At 41.2% G+C, this 16,268-nt stretch overlaps 2 protein-coding genes across 2 annotated transcripts in view; both read right to left on the bottom strand.

Annotated features, from left to right (window-relative positions):
- Positions 1 to 1,443, bottom strand: part of camsap2b (calmodulin regulated spectrin-associated protein family, member 2b) — a 39,025-nt gene extending 37,582 nt beyond the window's left edge. Inside the window, exon 1 of the mRNA XM_030751645.1 lies at positions 766 to 1,443. Coding sequence (XP_030607505.1) covers positions 766 to 904 — 139 coding nt within the window. The 5' untranslated portion in view covers positions 905 to 1,443. The remainder of the gene's footprint in view (positions 1 to 765) is intronic.
- Positions 1,444 to 3,822: 2,379 nt separating this feature from the next.
- On the bottom strand, positions 3,823 to 7,238 carry ticam1 (TIR domain containing adaptor molecule 1). Its single transcript, XM_030752218.1, is given in 5 exon segments — positions 3,823 to 5,091; positions 5,093 to 5,602; positions 5,604 to 5,636; positions 5,638 to 6,736; positions 7,181 to 7,238. Coding segments are annotated over 4 exon segments (1,698 nt in total). The 5' UTR covers positions 6,649 to 6,736; positions 7,181 to 7,238; the 3' UTR covers positions 3,823 to 4,947.
- Between the last annotated feature and the right edge of the window lie 9,030 nt (positions 7,239 to 16,268).

The raw sequence follows: 16,268 nt of genomic DNA, 5'->3' as shown, positions 1-16,268 counted from the left end.
GGATTTATTGTTTTTCTTCACTTTATGTGATGGTAAACTGAAGAGTTTGGGGCAACTTTTGGGTTTATTAATCATTGTTCAACATTTATCAGATGGCCTGATGTAGAAAAAAAAAACAAAAACACAAGAAAGTTTGACATTATTTTAAATTCTATTAGACTATTAGTAAAAGTACAAGAGCTGTCTGGACTTTTTCACTTAATGTGACTTTGTGTGTACATGGTTGGCCCACTGTTTACATCAATAATTATATTTTATACATGTGAATGAATGATTGTGTGTATTGTATTTACAGTAAATACTTGCAGGGAGTATTCTGAATTCCTGACTTTTCACAGACAAAACTATTACTCTCTCAATATGCCAATAAGTTATAGACCAAAATTTAATTTAGGAGCCAGATCTGTAATGTTACATAATGTCCAACTTGACTTTTGCTGCTGGAAAAAAAAATAGCAGCAGTTTTGCAAAAGGTTAAACCAATAATCCTGAAATATACTGTACGATGCAGTGAGACTGATAATGGGAAGATTTCTCGTCATAATAACAAGGGAGGGACACCGAGTTTAATTGGGTTTGTCTGTCACAGTGAGTGTCTGATTACAGGAGGCTGTTTACTAAACAGTCTCACTTGTACACCCTCTGCTCCAACACACCAGCAGGCCTTAGTATCACACATGTTAGATAATTACCTTAACAGTGTTTTCCACTGTTCTCGTCCAAAAAAATGAAAGAAAAAAAAAAAAGGAGGGAGGCGCCACCTACCCGAGCCGAAAGCCTTGGCCACCAGCCACGTCAGGCTGCATGATATCTTGGCCCTGGTGAAGTCGTAGTGATCGAAGCTCTTGATGGCAGGGACGATGAAGGTCCGTCTCATCCCTCTGTCATCTGCCGCATCTCCCATCGTTTCTCTGTCTGGGTCCCGCTACTCTGCTGCTGCTGCAGGAGGGTCAGTCAGCCGGAGGAGTTCCTTCTGACTGCGGATCACATCCCGTCCAGAGGAATTCAATGCAGCAAAATTTCCCCTTCTCCTAAAAAAATGAAGAGAAAAAAAAAAAAAAAAAAACACTTTGGCCTGGTGTTGGAGAGCACGACGAGTTGGAAACCAAAGGGCGCCCCTCGGTTTATATGAGTTCCATCCTCAGCGTTATGTCCTTATGTTTCCGTAATAGCCTTAAAGCCTGACAGCACGGCGCAGTTCAGTGGCAGGATTTCCGAAGATTTCCTCCGTTCCCTGACAGTGCTATCCTCCGGTCTCCCGACATAACGGAGCAGCTGTGCGGCACAGGAGGAAACCTACAGTCCAGCAGCAGAGGCCAGTTTCCCGGACAGAACAAGCGAATTGTTTGTGTCCATACCGTCTTTTTTTTTTTCTTTTCTAACTGTTTTCTCTCCCTCTGTCTCTCGGCGGCGTCTCCTCTGCGCTTTTCCTGCCGCACTGATCGGAGGATGGAGGGCACTGCGCACGCGCGATCCACCCACCCAGTCTATTCAGTCCTGACAGGAGTCACCACAGTGTAATATAAACCAAGGTGGAGTTAACGAAATCCCAAATGTTGTTTCCAAGGAGAAATACAGTGTTATATGAAAGCTGTTTTCCCCCATAGAAAAAAAAATACCATCCATAAGTCAAGATTTTGGGCTGTATTTCAAAATTTCGACTTAATAACTAAAAAATCTTCAGTTATTTTCTCAGAAGTTTGTGTTAGTAAGAACGATTTTGACTTAAGGATGGCATTTTTTTTCTCAGTGTCAGAACAAGCTTCCTTCCATCTAGTAAATAGGAGTACGTTCTCGAAAGGCTGTGAGGCCAATTCTGTGAGGAAGATTTAATGACTGGCACATTCAATCAATAGTTCGCTGAAGTTTGGAGAGAAATTGGATGTCAAGACACCAAGACCAACCCTAAATATTGGTCTGATTTGGTAATAAATGTACCAAAAAAAGTACATTCATATTGTAAGATCATTTGATCATTCCATTAAAGCCAAGCAGTTAAAAAAATAAACACAGAAAACTCTAACCATCTGAGAGATATGGTGTACAATATGCTTTACTTTTGCTGTGTTAAATTTATTTAAGATCAACATTTAATAAGCCAAAAACACATACAGGCTGTTTGTGATCAAACTCAAGCTTCCCATGTTTCATTAAGAAAACCTTTGATTTCGTCTCATTACATTTTTTAGAATATTTCCCACATCTGAAAGGGGGGGGCAGCACAGTGGCGTGGTGGTTAGCCCTGCTGCCTCTCAGCTGGAATAACAGCCAGAAGGCCTGGGTTGATTCCACCTTGGCTCTCAGCCTCTCGCCCTGTGGCGTTTGCATGTTCTCCCCGTGTCTGCGTGGGTTTCTTCCGGGTACTCCGGTTTCCTCCCACAGTCCAAAGACATGCAGTTAATTGGTCACTCTAAATTGCCCATAGGTGTGAATGTGAGCGTGAGTGGTTGTCTGGATGGATGTGAAAAAGGAATATTTACTTATCAAAATATGTCATCAGAGGTGTGCACAGATACTGTAGTATGACCATCCTTCACCATACAGATGGAAAGATGATCCCATTACGTACTGTAGGCATGTTAGGGTCTTACAAAATGTAGACAAAAACCTGACAATTTCATTTGGTGTAGAGGAAAAGTTCACTTTTAATTAGAAGAAGCCTAATTGGATTGATTCAGTATCCTTGGGCAAGATACTGAACCCCCATCCCTCATATATCCATCAGCGTGTGAAAGTGTGTGCAAAAGATAGAAAGCACTTAGGTAAAAAGTGCTGTATGAATGTGTGTGTGTGTGTGTGTGTGTGTGATTGGGTGGAAAAGATCTTTGAGCACTCAGCTGGTTGTGTGGGTGATTGGGTGGGAGAAGAGAAAAACTGCAGGTTGGTGGGGCCACAACAAGCACAGATCAAAGGCACGGAGTCCAGGAGCCAGCACTAGCAGCTGACTCAAGGTTGTTCAGTATAAATGAATGAGGAGTGAAACAAAATGCTTAGGGCATCATATGAGGTCTCCCAGCAGTCTTGAACTATAACAGCATAACTAAGGGATGTTTCAGGATCACCTGACCCAGACTGAACTCTGAGTTTTATGAAAAGGAAAGTTTTAAACCTAAACTAGAGAGGGTGTCTGACTCCCGAATCTAAACTGGAAGCTCTCTACTTTTAGAAACTCTAGTATTCACAAGTAAGCCTGCAGTCTGAGAGTAAAGTGCTCTATTAGAATAATCTGATACTATGACATCTTTAAGATATGATGGGGCCTTAAGGAGAAGGATTTCAAAGCTACCTCTGGAACAAAGGCAGATAAAGAGATGCTAAAGTGGAAGAAGAAGAAGTATGATTTCATTTTCTAATTCCATCAGCATTTTAAATCAGTTGGACTGGTTAGAGAGTTACTGGGACATCGCAATAATAAGAAATTACAACAATCCAACCTAGAGCTAATAAATGTGTGCTTTTTAGCATCACTCTGAGACAGGATGCTCCTGACTTTGACAATATTGTACCAATAATAGAAGGCAGTCCCAGTACACCACCAGCACCGTCCACTATGACATTAATAATAAACATAAAGCAGAATTATCAACTTTTTGTATGAAAAAAATGTAGAAACTTCATAAAAGTCAAATTAATAGCAAACGTGTTGAATTAGATTTCTCAAAAGTCCCAAGTCAGTAAAGTGCCCAGTGAATATATTTGCACTGATGTGACCATTTCTAAACTCTTTATGGATTATTGTGTGGAAATAACATGAGAACTGCTGATTTATTTTTATTTAAAAATAAATTTAGAACACAATAAAGTGCAAAAAACAAATGTGTCATTACCTTCTGAAGTATGTCAACAGTACAAAGCTTATGGACTAATAGTCTTATATGACAGAAGAGTCGCTGACGAGTCCAAGTCATAACAACGTTCAATGTTTTCTTAATTCAGTACTTCAAATAGTTTTCATTCATGTGTGTAGGTAATAGAGTTACCTACAAGTAGGATATTTCTCCCACTGCTGACATAACACTGAGGATCAGTCACAGAAGACAAAAGTAACAAGAAATACAGCACAGACATATTTCATAAAGACGCATCAGCAGTAAACAATCCAATTCAGGCATCACTTTTAAAACACCTTTGGAAACAAGATTACAAATTGCATCAGGAAATGTCACACAGAAGGAGGAGACCCTATCAAAGACACACAGAAAATATATAAAAGAAAAGAGCAATCAGCAGAGATAGAAATAGATCTATTTCTAAGTGTTTCTAAAGAAGGCTATTGCCCCACGTAGTTTCTTTCACGTGAGTATGACTGAATCAGTAAATTCTTTGAATCATTGTTCCAACCAACAAGTTGCCTCTTGTTACCGTTTTTTCCATTGATTTTTTCAACTTGATCATGAAAATCTTACTTCAAATTTTACACCGTGATTCAATGGGTCCATACGCAAATCAGCACTTGAGATGAATATGGAAATTATATTAAAACTATATGTCTTTTTATTCATATGAGGACAGTGATTCTGTAAAATGACTGCAGTCCTGGGATATGAGAGAAGCATGTAAGAGTGCTGCACCCTAGTGTCTACAGAGGGTTCATACAGTCAAGCAGGTCAAAAGGTAAGCATCTCATATGGGTCAATAGATGGCAGTCCTGTGCTAATTATACTGTAGGATGTGCCTGCTCTGTTCAGCGTACTTAATCATTAAACTGTCTTAACGTACTTAATGGCTCTATTGGCATTTCTGTCGCTGACAGGTTTAATTGCATTGACATAAACTGCAGGAAATGAATTCCTCATAGTGGTTGTTACAGCTTTTACATTTTAGTGTTCAGAAAACATGAATACTGAAACTGATCCCAGATATACCATAAAAAGTGTTTTTTTTGTCCATCCATCCATCCTCTTCGGCTTATCCTGTTTCAAGTTTAAATTGGCTGCTCCTCCTTGTTTAAATTGAATCCTCATTGTTTGCATTTCCACCCAAATCCACATTCATTCGAGAGTCATTACCAATCATGATGTAGTTAGCATTTTCAATATGAATGTTTGGCGGTTGTGCCCACAAAGCCCTGCAGTCTCCTCCACCCTGATCTGGGGGGCCCGAGAACAAGGTTCGGTTGCACTAAAATGCTCTGGTTGCCTCTGTTACTTAAACGCTGTTTCTGAGCTTTCTCCTTAGTCCAGATCCGTCTCTGTTTTTCAATTTTTGCTGGAGACAGTGACTTCTGGATTTTTTTCTCAAAATTCTTTCTCTCTTCAAGTGCAACCACCGTCTGCAGAACTATAGGGATATCCTGTTTGGGCATGCAGTTCTCAAGTGGCAGCAGAGGGATAACAGTGTTGTACTTATGTTCCTTGTTTATAGAATTGATAAGAGCAGTGTTTGTCTTTAAATCCAGCATGCGAGTGTTGAAGTTGCGGGTAAGCAACAGCAAGGTAAGGCGAGTTGTTGATGGCATCCCTCCACGCACTTTATAGTGCTCTTTCCGGGGACCAGCCAAAGTCAGAGAAAGTCGCACTTCAACTTCACCACCAATGACTGCTTCCAGTTTTTCCTTCATGCTGTCGGCCATATCTGCATCCTCCATCGCATGCAAGATGACACAATGCATAAAATGTTTCTTCTTCCTCTTCTTCCTGCACCATTACTTTCATGCATTTTTTTAGGAACACTCATCGTTGGTAGAGAAATGTTTGTTGTGGAAAGTTCAGGGCTTGGCGTTTCTGTTTGATTTGGTGTGTCACTCTTATTGCTCATTGCTGCTGAAGTTTCATCAATCTTTGAGTCTTGTTTTCCTTCAAGGGGAGGAGATCCAGGGGTGTTAGGCTCAGATGACTGAGATGGCACAGTCACATTTTGTGCTTTGTTTTCTTGAACAAGGAGGGTGGGAGGGCTTGGTTTGGGTTGTCCTGGCATTACTGTAGATATTTTATCCCCTTGAAATAAGGCTGTCGAGGGCATACTTATCTCTAGATGAGTAGGGTATGAGGACATTGAGGGGTTTGCATACAGGGGGCTGGGAAGACAGTGACAGCCTTCTGATGAATCCTGAGAAACAACAGCTTCATCCACACTTTTGTGAAGATAGGGGTAAGGCTTCAGATCAGTGGGGGAGCACATCCACTTCGCAAAGTCAGGCCCACAGACATTTTTAGCTTCCTCTGTGAATTTATTATATTCCACATCATTACCATTGCTTATTTTCACGCAGTCACTAGAAAGAGCTCTCTTATATGCGAGATTTCTCAGCAGTGGATCGCACAGCCTCTTCTCTGTCAAAATTTTAAAAACACGAGCCAGCTCTGCCAAAGATTCTCCCTTTAAGTCTTCAAAAAGACCACAATGAACTCCGAAATCTTCTAATTTGCCTCCACTCCTCTGACACTTCTCAGCCACATGCTTAGCGAGGGAGCTGTCCGTCAACATCTGGAGTTTGTCAAGGGCTTCCGCCTCCCTCTGGAGGATGACGAGACACAAGGCATGTATGAGTTTATCTTCAGGAGACTCGCCCAACTGGAATGTCAGACTAAGGAGTCGCTCTGAAGGTGCCTTAACAAGAAGGTCAAAGGCATCTCGCAATCCGGTCCCTTGGTTTGCTCGGTTCTCGAGACTCATTTTCAGCTTTACCTGCGAGCCGGCATCCAGCATGTAACACAAGGAGATAGGATCACATGTGACTGTCCAGCATAACCATCTTCAGTTCTTCAGGGTCTCCTGGTCATTCTTCCTGGTCTTTCTTTAAATAAAACAAAACATCAGAAATCACAGAGCTAACACATATGCTCACAACATGATCTGCTTTAACTAGATGTAAAAAGTAGCTCAAATGACTTTTAACACATCAAACTTAGAATTATACTTTCTCGTGGTTTTCTTCCCCCTTATTCTTCTTTGCATTATGCTCTTTAAGTTAAATAAGCCTTGAACTGCTTATATTGCACTAAAGCAATGAAAACCAGGACCAGCATAGTGTTACAGGAGCTATGAATGTGTGTGCTTCTAGCTCAAAATAAGGAAGTCCCAAAGAATGTCTCTCTCTTTCAGTTAAGTTTAAAGATAGAAAACTTAAAAAAAAAAAAAAAAGTCTAAACAGAAGGCTCTAAGAGCGGAGTTCTTCAGAAGACCACTGGCCTCAGCAAATCCCACTAAACTTTTCCACTAAACTTTTCGGTAAACGTACCTGTTGAAGTTGTAGGCCTCTGACAGCCTGAAGCAATTTTGCCCACATATTGATGATGTCACAGCTTGAAAACTACAGGAGCTCAAGAGGGATAAAAGACTGAAGCAGGAAGAACATACCATCTAGATTATAGTTCTCCCTGTGGGTTCCCCACATTACTGAGCTGTTCTATCCTTAAGAGACTCTGTTCATAATATAAACATTCAACACTTTAACATGTAGTTTGTGATACTATTGCAACTTATATATGTATATATGAAATACTTTTTGAATCTACCAAGAAGAAAAGAAATAAATCACTTCTTGTGGGGAAGTGGGGAAGTCTTTAGCTCCTTGAGCACAATGGGCGTACAAGAGAGGAGGACTTCTGGCTTTTTTCCCTCTCGGCTGAGAGGCAAGTGTATTTTATCCTCAGAGGAAACCTCCAACCCTGTATTTACCAGGGGTGGGGTCACGCCAGGCACACTGCAAACCAAGATCAAGCCCTTCGATGCAGTGCAGACACAGAGCCTCTCTGTTATGAGTGCTGAGAGAGGTATGTGATGTGTTTACTGTACGTAACAATTTCTGAAGGATTAATGTGTCTCTATAGGAAGTGTGGATTCTATGCCTTCCTTAAATATTTTAAGACTGGAATTTGTTTCTTTATGGAATGAGGAATATAACACACACATATAACCTTATCTGTAACTAACAGTAAGCCAAGAAACCAAGGAACTATGTGGGTGAGCTATAAATCTACACTCACCTGACACTTTATTAGGCACACTTTGCTAGTACTGGGTTGGGCCCCCCTTTGCCTTCAGAACTGCCTTAATTCTTCATGACACAGATTCAGCAAGATGCTGGAAATAGTCCTTAGAGATCCAACATATCCCAAAGCTGCTGTATTGGGCTGAGGACTGTGGAGGCCTTTTGAGTACATAGAGCATCCATCAGAAGAGGGGTACACTGTGGTGTATGGACTTGATCAGCAACAATACTCAGCTAGGCTGTGGTGTTTAAACAATGCTCTGATGGTACTAAGGGGCCCAAAGTGTCCCAAGAAAATATCCTCTGCACCATTACACCACCACCATCAGACTGAATTGTTGACAAAAGGCGGGATAGATCTATGCTTTCATGCTGTTCACACCAAATTCTATCTTACAATTCAAATGTTTGCAAAAGAAATTCATCAGAGCAGGCAATAGTTTGTCCAGTTTTCTAGCATCCTAGTTTGGGAAGCCTGTGTGAATTGTAGCCTCAGTTTCCTGTTCTTAGCTGACAGGAGTGGCACTCGTTGTGGTCTTCTGCTGCTGCAGCCCATCTGCTTCAAGGTTCTACATGTTGTGCGTTCAGAGATGCTTTTCTGCAAACCTTGGTTGTGACAAGTTTGAGTTTGAGTTACTGTTGCCTTCCTCTCAGCATGAAACAGCCTGTCCTTTGTCCAATGACCTCTGGCATCAACGAGACATTTTCACTCAGAGAACTACCACTCACCGGATATTTTTCTCTTTTTCAGACCATTCTCTGTAAACCCTGGAGATGGTTGTGTGGCAAATTCCCAGTAGATCAGCAGTTTATCCAAGGACCATGCCACGTTCAAAGTCACTTAAATAACCTTTCTTCCCCATTCTGATTATCAGTTTGAAATTCAGCAGGCCGTCTTAACGAACATAAATGCACTGAGTTGCTGCCATGTAATTGAATGCTGGCATTCATAAACCCTGTTCAGATGTATTTTTCTTTTTGCTGAAAGAAACAACAGAATCAACATGGAGGAAATCACAGATTTTTCTGTATGCACACTAAATTTAACGTTACATGAATTTGAAATATTTGGTGCATTTAACAGAAACCAATGGGTCACGAAGAATACGGTGTAACACCAGCAGTCAAGTGAGGTGGAGCTTCATAAAGAAAAAATGACCCAAGTTCTTACTTAAACATGAAGGAGAGCAGATAAATATTTGAGCAAGCTTTTTTTTCCCCCGCCTCTGTTGTGAGTAACATCATGCAAATGCAGCATTTGAAAGTTGTTTAGTTGACTAATGTCAATCAGTCAGACTTGTTAACAGCTTTGTTGCTTCTGTATACATGACCAGCTTTTGCCATGAAGAGACAAAAGAGACTCTGTAATAGAGTTAATAAATGAAAGATTCAGTGAGGGATTTGTTGTCCACAGAGCTCATGAATATGATGATTTAGCTGGAACTGCACCCAACTGAGACTGCCTTTCAGAACCCACCTTTAAAATGAGAGACAGCTTACTGAACACTGTACATGTTATAACATCATTCTGGTCTACAGTGTGCAGCATATGTGAGCTGTGATTTGAGTCAAGGTTAGTGACAGTAATAAACAGATACCTACTCTTTATGCAGAAATTATACAGAAGTCTTTCCTGTTCCAGGTGTAATTTAGGTTTTAACTGAGGTACACAGTTAATAAGAAATGTTCATCAAATATGGTTAATTTATATTTTTTAACTACTGAGGGGAAAGGAGAGTCAGTTTTTATGTAACAGAAAGAATCCAAAGAAAGTATGAACAAACACTCAACTGCCTCAGGATCATTTTCACACATATGTTATATATATATTTTTTTTTTTTAAAACACACACCCATTAAATGCCCTTGTGTAACATTTGCACACAAGTTCTGCTCAAACATTCAAACACTAACACACACAGACTCTCTGTCTCCCCACCCCCCCCCCCCACCCCACCCCCCCCCCCCCCCCCCCTCCCCCCCCCCCCCCCCCCACCCCCCCCCCCCCCCCCCCCCCCCCCCCCCCCCCCCCCCCCCCCCACACACACACACACACAGCCTCAGGATCATCCTCACTCTGTTACGTAACATACTGCCAAACGTCCATCTTTATTGAGGACAATTCTTCTAACGAGAGACACGCTCTCCCAGCAGCTGTGTTAGTCAGCCTGGCAGTAAATTTGCTTTTCACCTGCAGGCGAAAGCATATAGTAAGAGGCTGTGTCAGTTCTGCGAATCCTGGCTTTGTACAGGAAATGTGACGTGATTCGGACACATGCAACTCTCCCTTTTATTAAAGCTGAAATGCAAACATGTGGTGTGTCTGCATGTTTGTGAGTGTGTGTTTTCTGGCCGTGGGAGAGAGCCCCCAAGGGACACACAGAGGGGTCACATATAAGAGGCTTTAGGGCAGACAAGTGAAAAGGGGGCCCTTTCTTGGACAGAGACTAAAGATTAGGATGAAAGACATATGAGTGCGTGAATGTGTGTGTGTGTGTGTGTGTGTGTGTGTGTGTGTGTGTGTGTGTGTGTGTGTGTGTGGTGTGTGTGTGGCTCTGTTTTATGTCTCACCCACTGCTGCAATCTCTCATACACATTCTGCATCGAACCTATTCAAAACGAGCAGGAAACAGAAGACAGATAAGATAGAGAGATAGGTGCAGAGCGAAAGACAAAGTGAGACCCTGACTTGATCAATAGGCTCTTTAGATTTCAGTCTGCGAGAGGCCGAGAGAGGCCACGCAACGCGCGGCTCCTTTCCCAGCCACTTGATTCGTCCACACATGCTAAGAGAATTTAACACACTTGCTCCTGGCGAGCAAATATATGCTCCACACGCACATGTACATGTGAGGACATACACATACAAAGACACGCACTCATTCAAACAAGCGCCCCCCCCCCCACCCACGGTTGGCCCCTGCTGAAACACTGAAAGAAACACCTGCGCTACAGCCAGTGCTGCACTCTGAAGGGAAGTTTTGCATTTTTCTACAGTTTTTTTTTTTCTTCTTAAGAAAACACAAAACAGCATACAGCTTTAAAAGCTTACGCAACAGTTTATTTTGTTCACATTAAGATAAAGGTTATGGATGGATGGCTGCAGCTTAGGTAGGCTGCACACATTCAGGCGTGTTCTGTGTATCAAAGCAAAAATAAACTATCACATACTGAGGCTAGTTTATGTTGTTGACAAAGCGACGCCAACAGATCTGAGCTAATGTGACAGTTAACTAGCATTAATTCAGGAGCAAAAGTAAATGAAGCAGGCCTGCGGACACGACAGGGGAGTGCAGCGGGGATGGGAAGACGTGTGTACTGTACCCACACTGGACCATGCTTGGATGAGCATGTAGGCCATGCCAACAACAATGCATAATACAGCCTCTGGTGATGGGGGGGATGGATATGAACACACACGGTGCTCCCACCTCACCTCACATGCACGCGCACACAGACATTCACTCAAACGACGCGCGCACACAAAAACTCGCACACATGCACAGACATTGACGGTGATGCGGTGTGGAGCAGTTTATGCTCATATCAAAAGAAAGTCTTTGATCAGTGTGACAGGAAGGGCACTCGCCCCAAAGGAATTAGCTAACTCTCCTGCCTTGCAAAAAAAAAGCACATCCACAATAAATCAGGCGTGCGTGCGCTTGCAACAGAGGGGAGAGAACGTTTGATATTTAGCATCATTAATATGCTAAATGTATGAATATGATTTGTTCCAGTTCAGTGTCCAGAGTAGCATGTCCATAGTGGCATGATAACCATAAAGAGCAGAATGTGCAGAAATTCAGGTCGCATGTATAATCCGCTCAGTGTAAGAGCCTGTACTCTGCACAAGTAATTTACATACAGCTTTTAAATTAGTACCGCCGTGACTTATATTTCTCCTATAAAAATATATCCTGACACAATGAATACTTTTAAGTGGATCCATGAGTTTGTGTTGTTTCTGCCTGCTGCAGCTCATGTAAATTTTGCTCTCAGTCTATCACATTTAAAATGAACTGGGAACAGTTTAACACACACATGTTTGTCAGTTAAATCTGAGGCCTGTAGCTGTTCAGCTTAACTTAGCATAAAGACTAGAAACAAAAAGAAATCTGGCTTCCTAGAGAATAACCTCAAGACCACAACTTTTTTTTTTCAGTTCATAATTTATACATAAAATAAATAAGCAAGATATAATGTGTGAAGTAGTGTCCTATCAGAGTGAGCCAAGCTAAATACTTTCTCTACTCCCAGGTAAGATTAGCTAGCTGCCTGCTGACTATAGCTTAGCTGTTTTCAGTCTTTTCCTCTGACTATGGTAAACAAAGTAAATGTTTAATAATATATAATGTATTTTAATAATGCTATGATTCTCCATATTGTAATTATACCAGTTCTCCTCCATAATGTATATAGCCAGAGCCTGTCTAGACACTATTCAAATCCTTTTTTTTTGCTATTGTACCAAAATTAGCTTCTTTTTAATGGAAGCATATTTCCACCACTGGAAATAAAATTTAAAAAAGCCAGGCAATGGGGAAAGTTTGGGAAATTTTAGGTTATTATCTCAAAATTCTGATTTATGCATCTCAAAATTTAAAATGACTAAGGTTCTCAAATGTAGAGTTATTTCTGAGTAAGCCATATATAATATCTCAAAATTTAGTTATTTCAGACTAAGTTAAAATTGAGATTCTAACCCAAAAATTTGATTTACAGACAGCAAAGAAGTTATTCTGTGGCAGAAACAAACTCCCATAGATAGATACCTAAGGATAAGGCAGTTTGTTACTGTTAGCTATAAAGTGGCTGCTGCTTCAAATTCTCTGCAGCTTCTTATTGTTGTTGGAAGTCATAATTTGAAAATTGTGTAATGGTTGTAGTGCATGATTCATTAATACTTTATTACATTTAAAGACATTAAAAATGAACTGTAGCTATAGGCTCTAACCGAGGGTTCGAGTGGGATTTGGCAGGTGGGGGAACCCTGAGACTGGGTATGGTGGTGCAGTGTGGGGAAAGTAATCACTTAGAAATAAGAAACAATAACTTGTATCGTGAGCTCCAGTAAATCTTTCCGTACAGGGTGCATAAAATTATGTTATGTTTTTATATATGACCTTTGCTGCTGCTGCTCTGAGATTCACTGCTCTTTATCCACCTGAATTCAATAAGATATATCAGATGTTACCTAAGGTATGACAACTGACTGGACAGTATAAAGCTTGTATAAAAGATAGAATTCAAGGAGTGACTCTAATCAGCATCATCACCTTATAATTAAATTGATGGCTGCTACCCTTGATTTAACCTAACATTGACCACTGACCACTTTGTTGGACTGGTGCAGAGGAGGCTGCACCAGTCCAACATGGTACATTATTATAAACTTGCACTAAATTGCACTAAGTGCCTCAAACTTCATGGAACCTTTGAATAACACAAAATTAGTATACTTCAATTTGTTTGAAAAACATAACTTCCACACCACTTTAGAATCAACATCTGATTGACACACTCTAAAATGAATTAGGACTCTACAAGCAAGCTTTAAATTTCCAGGTTATCAAAAATTACTAACTGATCTCCTGCCTTCTTACATCATCTCAGAGTGTGGCACATTAAGCTAGCAGAATCACTGTGGTTCAAACAGCACAGCGGCAGTTTGTTTATTGATGTTTGTTAAGCAGTTTGAAAAATTGCATTTGAACTCACCTCACACACACGCAAAAAAAGATGCTGAAGTAGTGACCATGAATTTATTGACATCTGCGCCATGAATGCATCACGAGAAGGAAAGGGGAAAGGGATGCACTGACCGTGTAAGCGGGACATGGGATGTCATTATTTTCTTATTACAGAGCAAGTATCTCCATGCTGTCAGCTGGAAGCAACGCCAAGCTGCAGCAAACGAAAGTTTGCTCACACAACAGTATTATGCATTAATCTGCCTATCTGCTTTAATTGCTCATTAAATGAAGGTGCCAGCACAATGTTCTGGATTGTTCCACTTCCAGCCCATTTTAACCCCTAGCTCTAACACCTTCCAATGGGCCCCATATATTCTCTGAGGAGGGGGGTTCCCCCCTATTTATATCTTCTGTGATATAGCCTATATCACATCTATTTTCATCCCTACTCTGTTTCGCCTCCCTTTTTTTTCCCCCATTCAGACTCTTTTACTGTGGGATTTTTCCTCAATTTAAAGTGATGGTCAGACTCATGGATCTAATTCTGGCCAGTGAAAAAAGGTTGTTAAATGTTATTAAAGTCACCCACCCAAAGCAGGGGAAAAAGGAAGTGAAAGAATAAGAACATGGTGGAGAGAAGAGGAATTAAAACTTGCTTTGTATTAGCAATGAAGAAAACTAAAAGAATAAATGGACCCAATCTGGCTGCACTTGGTGCTAGAATGGCTGCCCATCCAAAAGCCCATGCCCAATCCACCATGTCACTTTTGTCCGTCTCCAAACCCTGCGGATGCTCTGCTTTTATAGCAGATGCACAGAACCAAAGGATGTGAGGCGTGAAAGCAATGGGAAATTCATTACATATTCCTACCCCCCTCCGTTCACCATAATCACCACAATTAGCAGACATCTGCAGTGACTCCAAAGCTGGGAGTGTATTCAGGCAATCAGAGCAGCTTCACCAACAGCTCTGACTGCAGCCCCCTCTGTGATGGGCCTCATCCTGAAGGGAAGCATTCCATTAGAAACTCAGTGATTAATTGAGACGGCGAATTCGCTTCTGGCATCGAGTACGAATGAAACCCAACAGGAGGCATCCATGATGGCAGAGCTGCGCGCAGGATTGCGGTCCAGAGTTGGCGGGGACTTTAACACAGTGTCGATGGTGTTAGATGAGGCGCTCACACTGTGGTTCGCAATTAGCGGTATGAGAAGAGTTACTAGAAAACAGCTATATGAAGATTTTTCTGACCCATCAAGTAAACAAAACCTGTGTGTGTCTAACAATAACCCGGTTTTTATAGCTACTTACGGATATTGCTATTATCCCCTGTGCTCTGAGAAACGTGAAATCCAGATTTCTAAATCACAGAAATCCACTATAGCCTCTGATGGTGCTTAATTGTAAATGTATCTTGTATGTAAAGGGTAACATTTTAAAGGAATTGTTGCACTTAAATGTCAAGTACCTGCTGTCAGCCATTTGCTTAGCATAGCATAAAAGCGGGAATCTGAAATAGCTTTTCCTATTCAAATGTTGCTGCTCTGTACCGCTGTGTGTCACTTTCACTCCTCACTTGTAAATTTCTGGAGATGCTGGTACATTTAGTGTTTATACTTCTTGCACTAAGCAAAGTTAACACTCTCAGTGTACACATACGAGGCGTCAATCTTTTCAAATCTTTGCAAAAAGAAATAGGCACATTCTTTAAAATGTCAAGCTATTAATGTAAAACGTCTCTGATTGGATGATTATCAAACGTGTTGGGTGGCCCACTGTATGTTCTCCATCTGTAGTGGATGACAGCATGTTAGACAGCTCATTACTGAAGCAGTTGGAGATGTCACTCTTACTAGGCACAGTATGGAACATCCCCGGCTTTAAGCCTCAGCTTGTCATGAAAATTAACAGTAACACATTGGACTCTTATCATCTGCACTGAGTCCGGCGCTGGCTTGTTTCCGGATCGCACGGCACGTGGACGTGAGTGTAAATACGTACATCAGTCGAGCTTACACGGGCACAGCTGCAATTGGGCCTCTTTGTCCCCTCAAAATGGCAGCTTTTCATAAACTAAGCGGACAGGCGTGTTTTCACGCAGACGAAAACACATTTGGAGTTTATTAGATTCACTGGCAGGAGAGGAAATCATCCAGAACAGTTGACTGATTATGTGTATCACTTTATAAATGGTTTTATTAAAGACTGATAAATTATTTAGAGAAACACCAAACTGTAACAAATACTCTAAAAGCCAAAGGCATCCTTTCACATTTCCTTCTAAATAAAGAGTTTGTTTTGGGTTTTTTTTTTTTTTTTTTACAGTGAGTCTTTTTCTCCAAATGCACAGTATACACTCTTGATATTCAGCAAACTTAGCAGATGAATTTCCTCCCCATGAAACCTACGCAAAGCTGATGTGCTTTGTATTCTGCATATTTCAAAGTGTGCATTATTTATGTCAGATGTGGTTTGCGATCCTCTTTGCCTTTGGATTTCAGTGCTTCTTGGCACATCACTATGTATCAGTAGAATAACATGAAAGCGAGCCACCACAAAATGTATGCCACACCTCCCGCTGCTTGCATGTATGCGTCCTAATGAGATACAAACAAAACATAGGACCGCTCATCAAAGCACTG

This window comes from Archocentrus centrarchus, chromosome 17 (genome assembly GCF_007364275.1).
Source record: "Archocentrus centrarchus isolate MPI-CPG fArcCen1 chromosome 17, fArcCen1, whole genome shotgun sequence".
In the NCBI taxonomy this organism is placed as follows: domain Eukaryota; kingdom Metazoa; phylum Chordata; class Actinopteri; order Cichliformes; family Cichlidae; genus Archocentrus; species Archocentrus centrarchus.
This window is presented reverse-complemented; position numbering and strand designations above follow the sequence as displayed.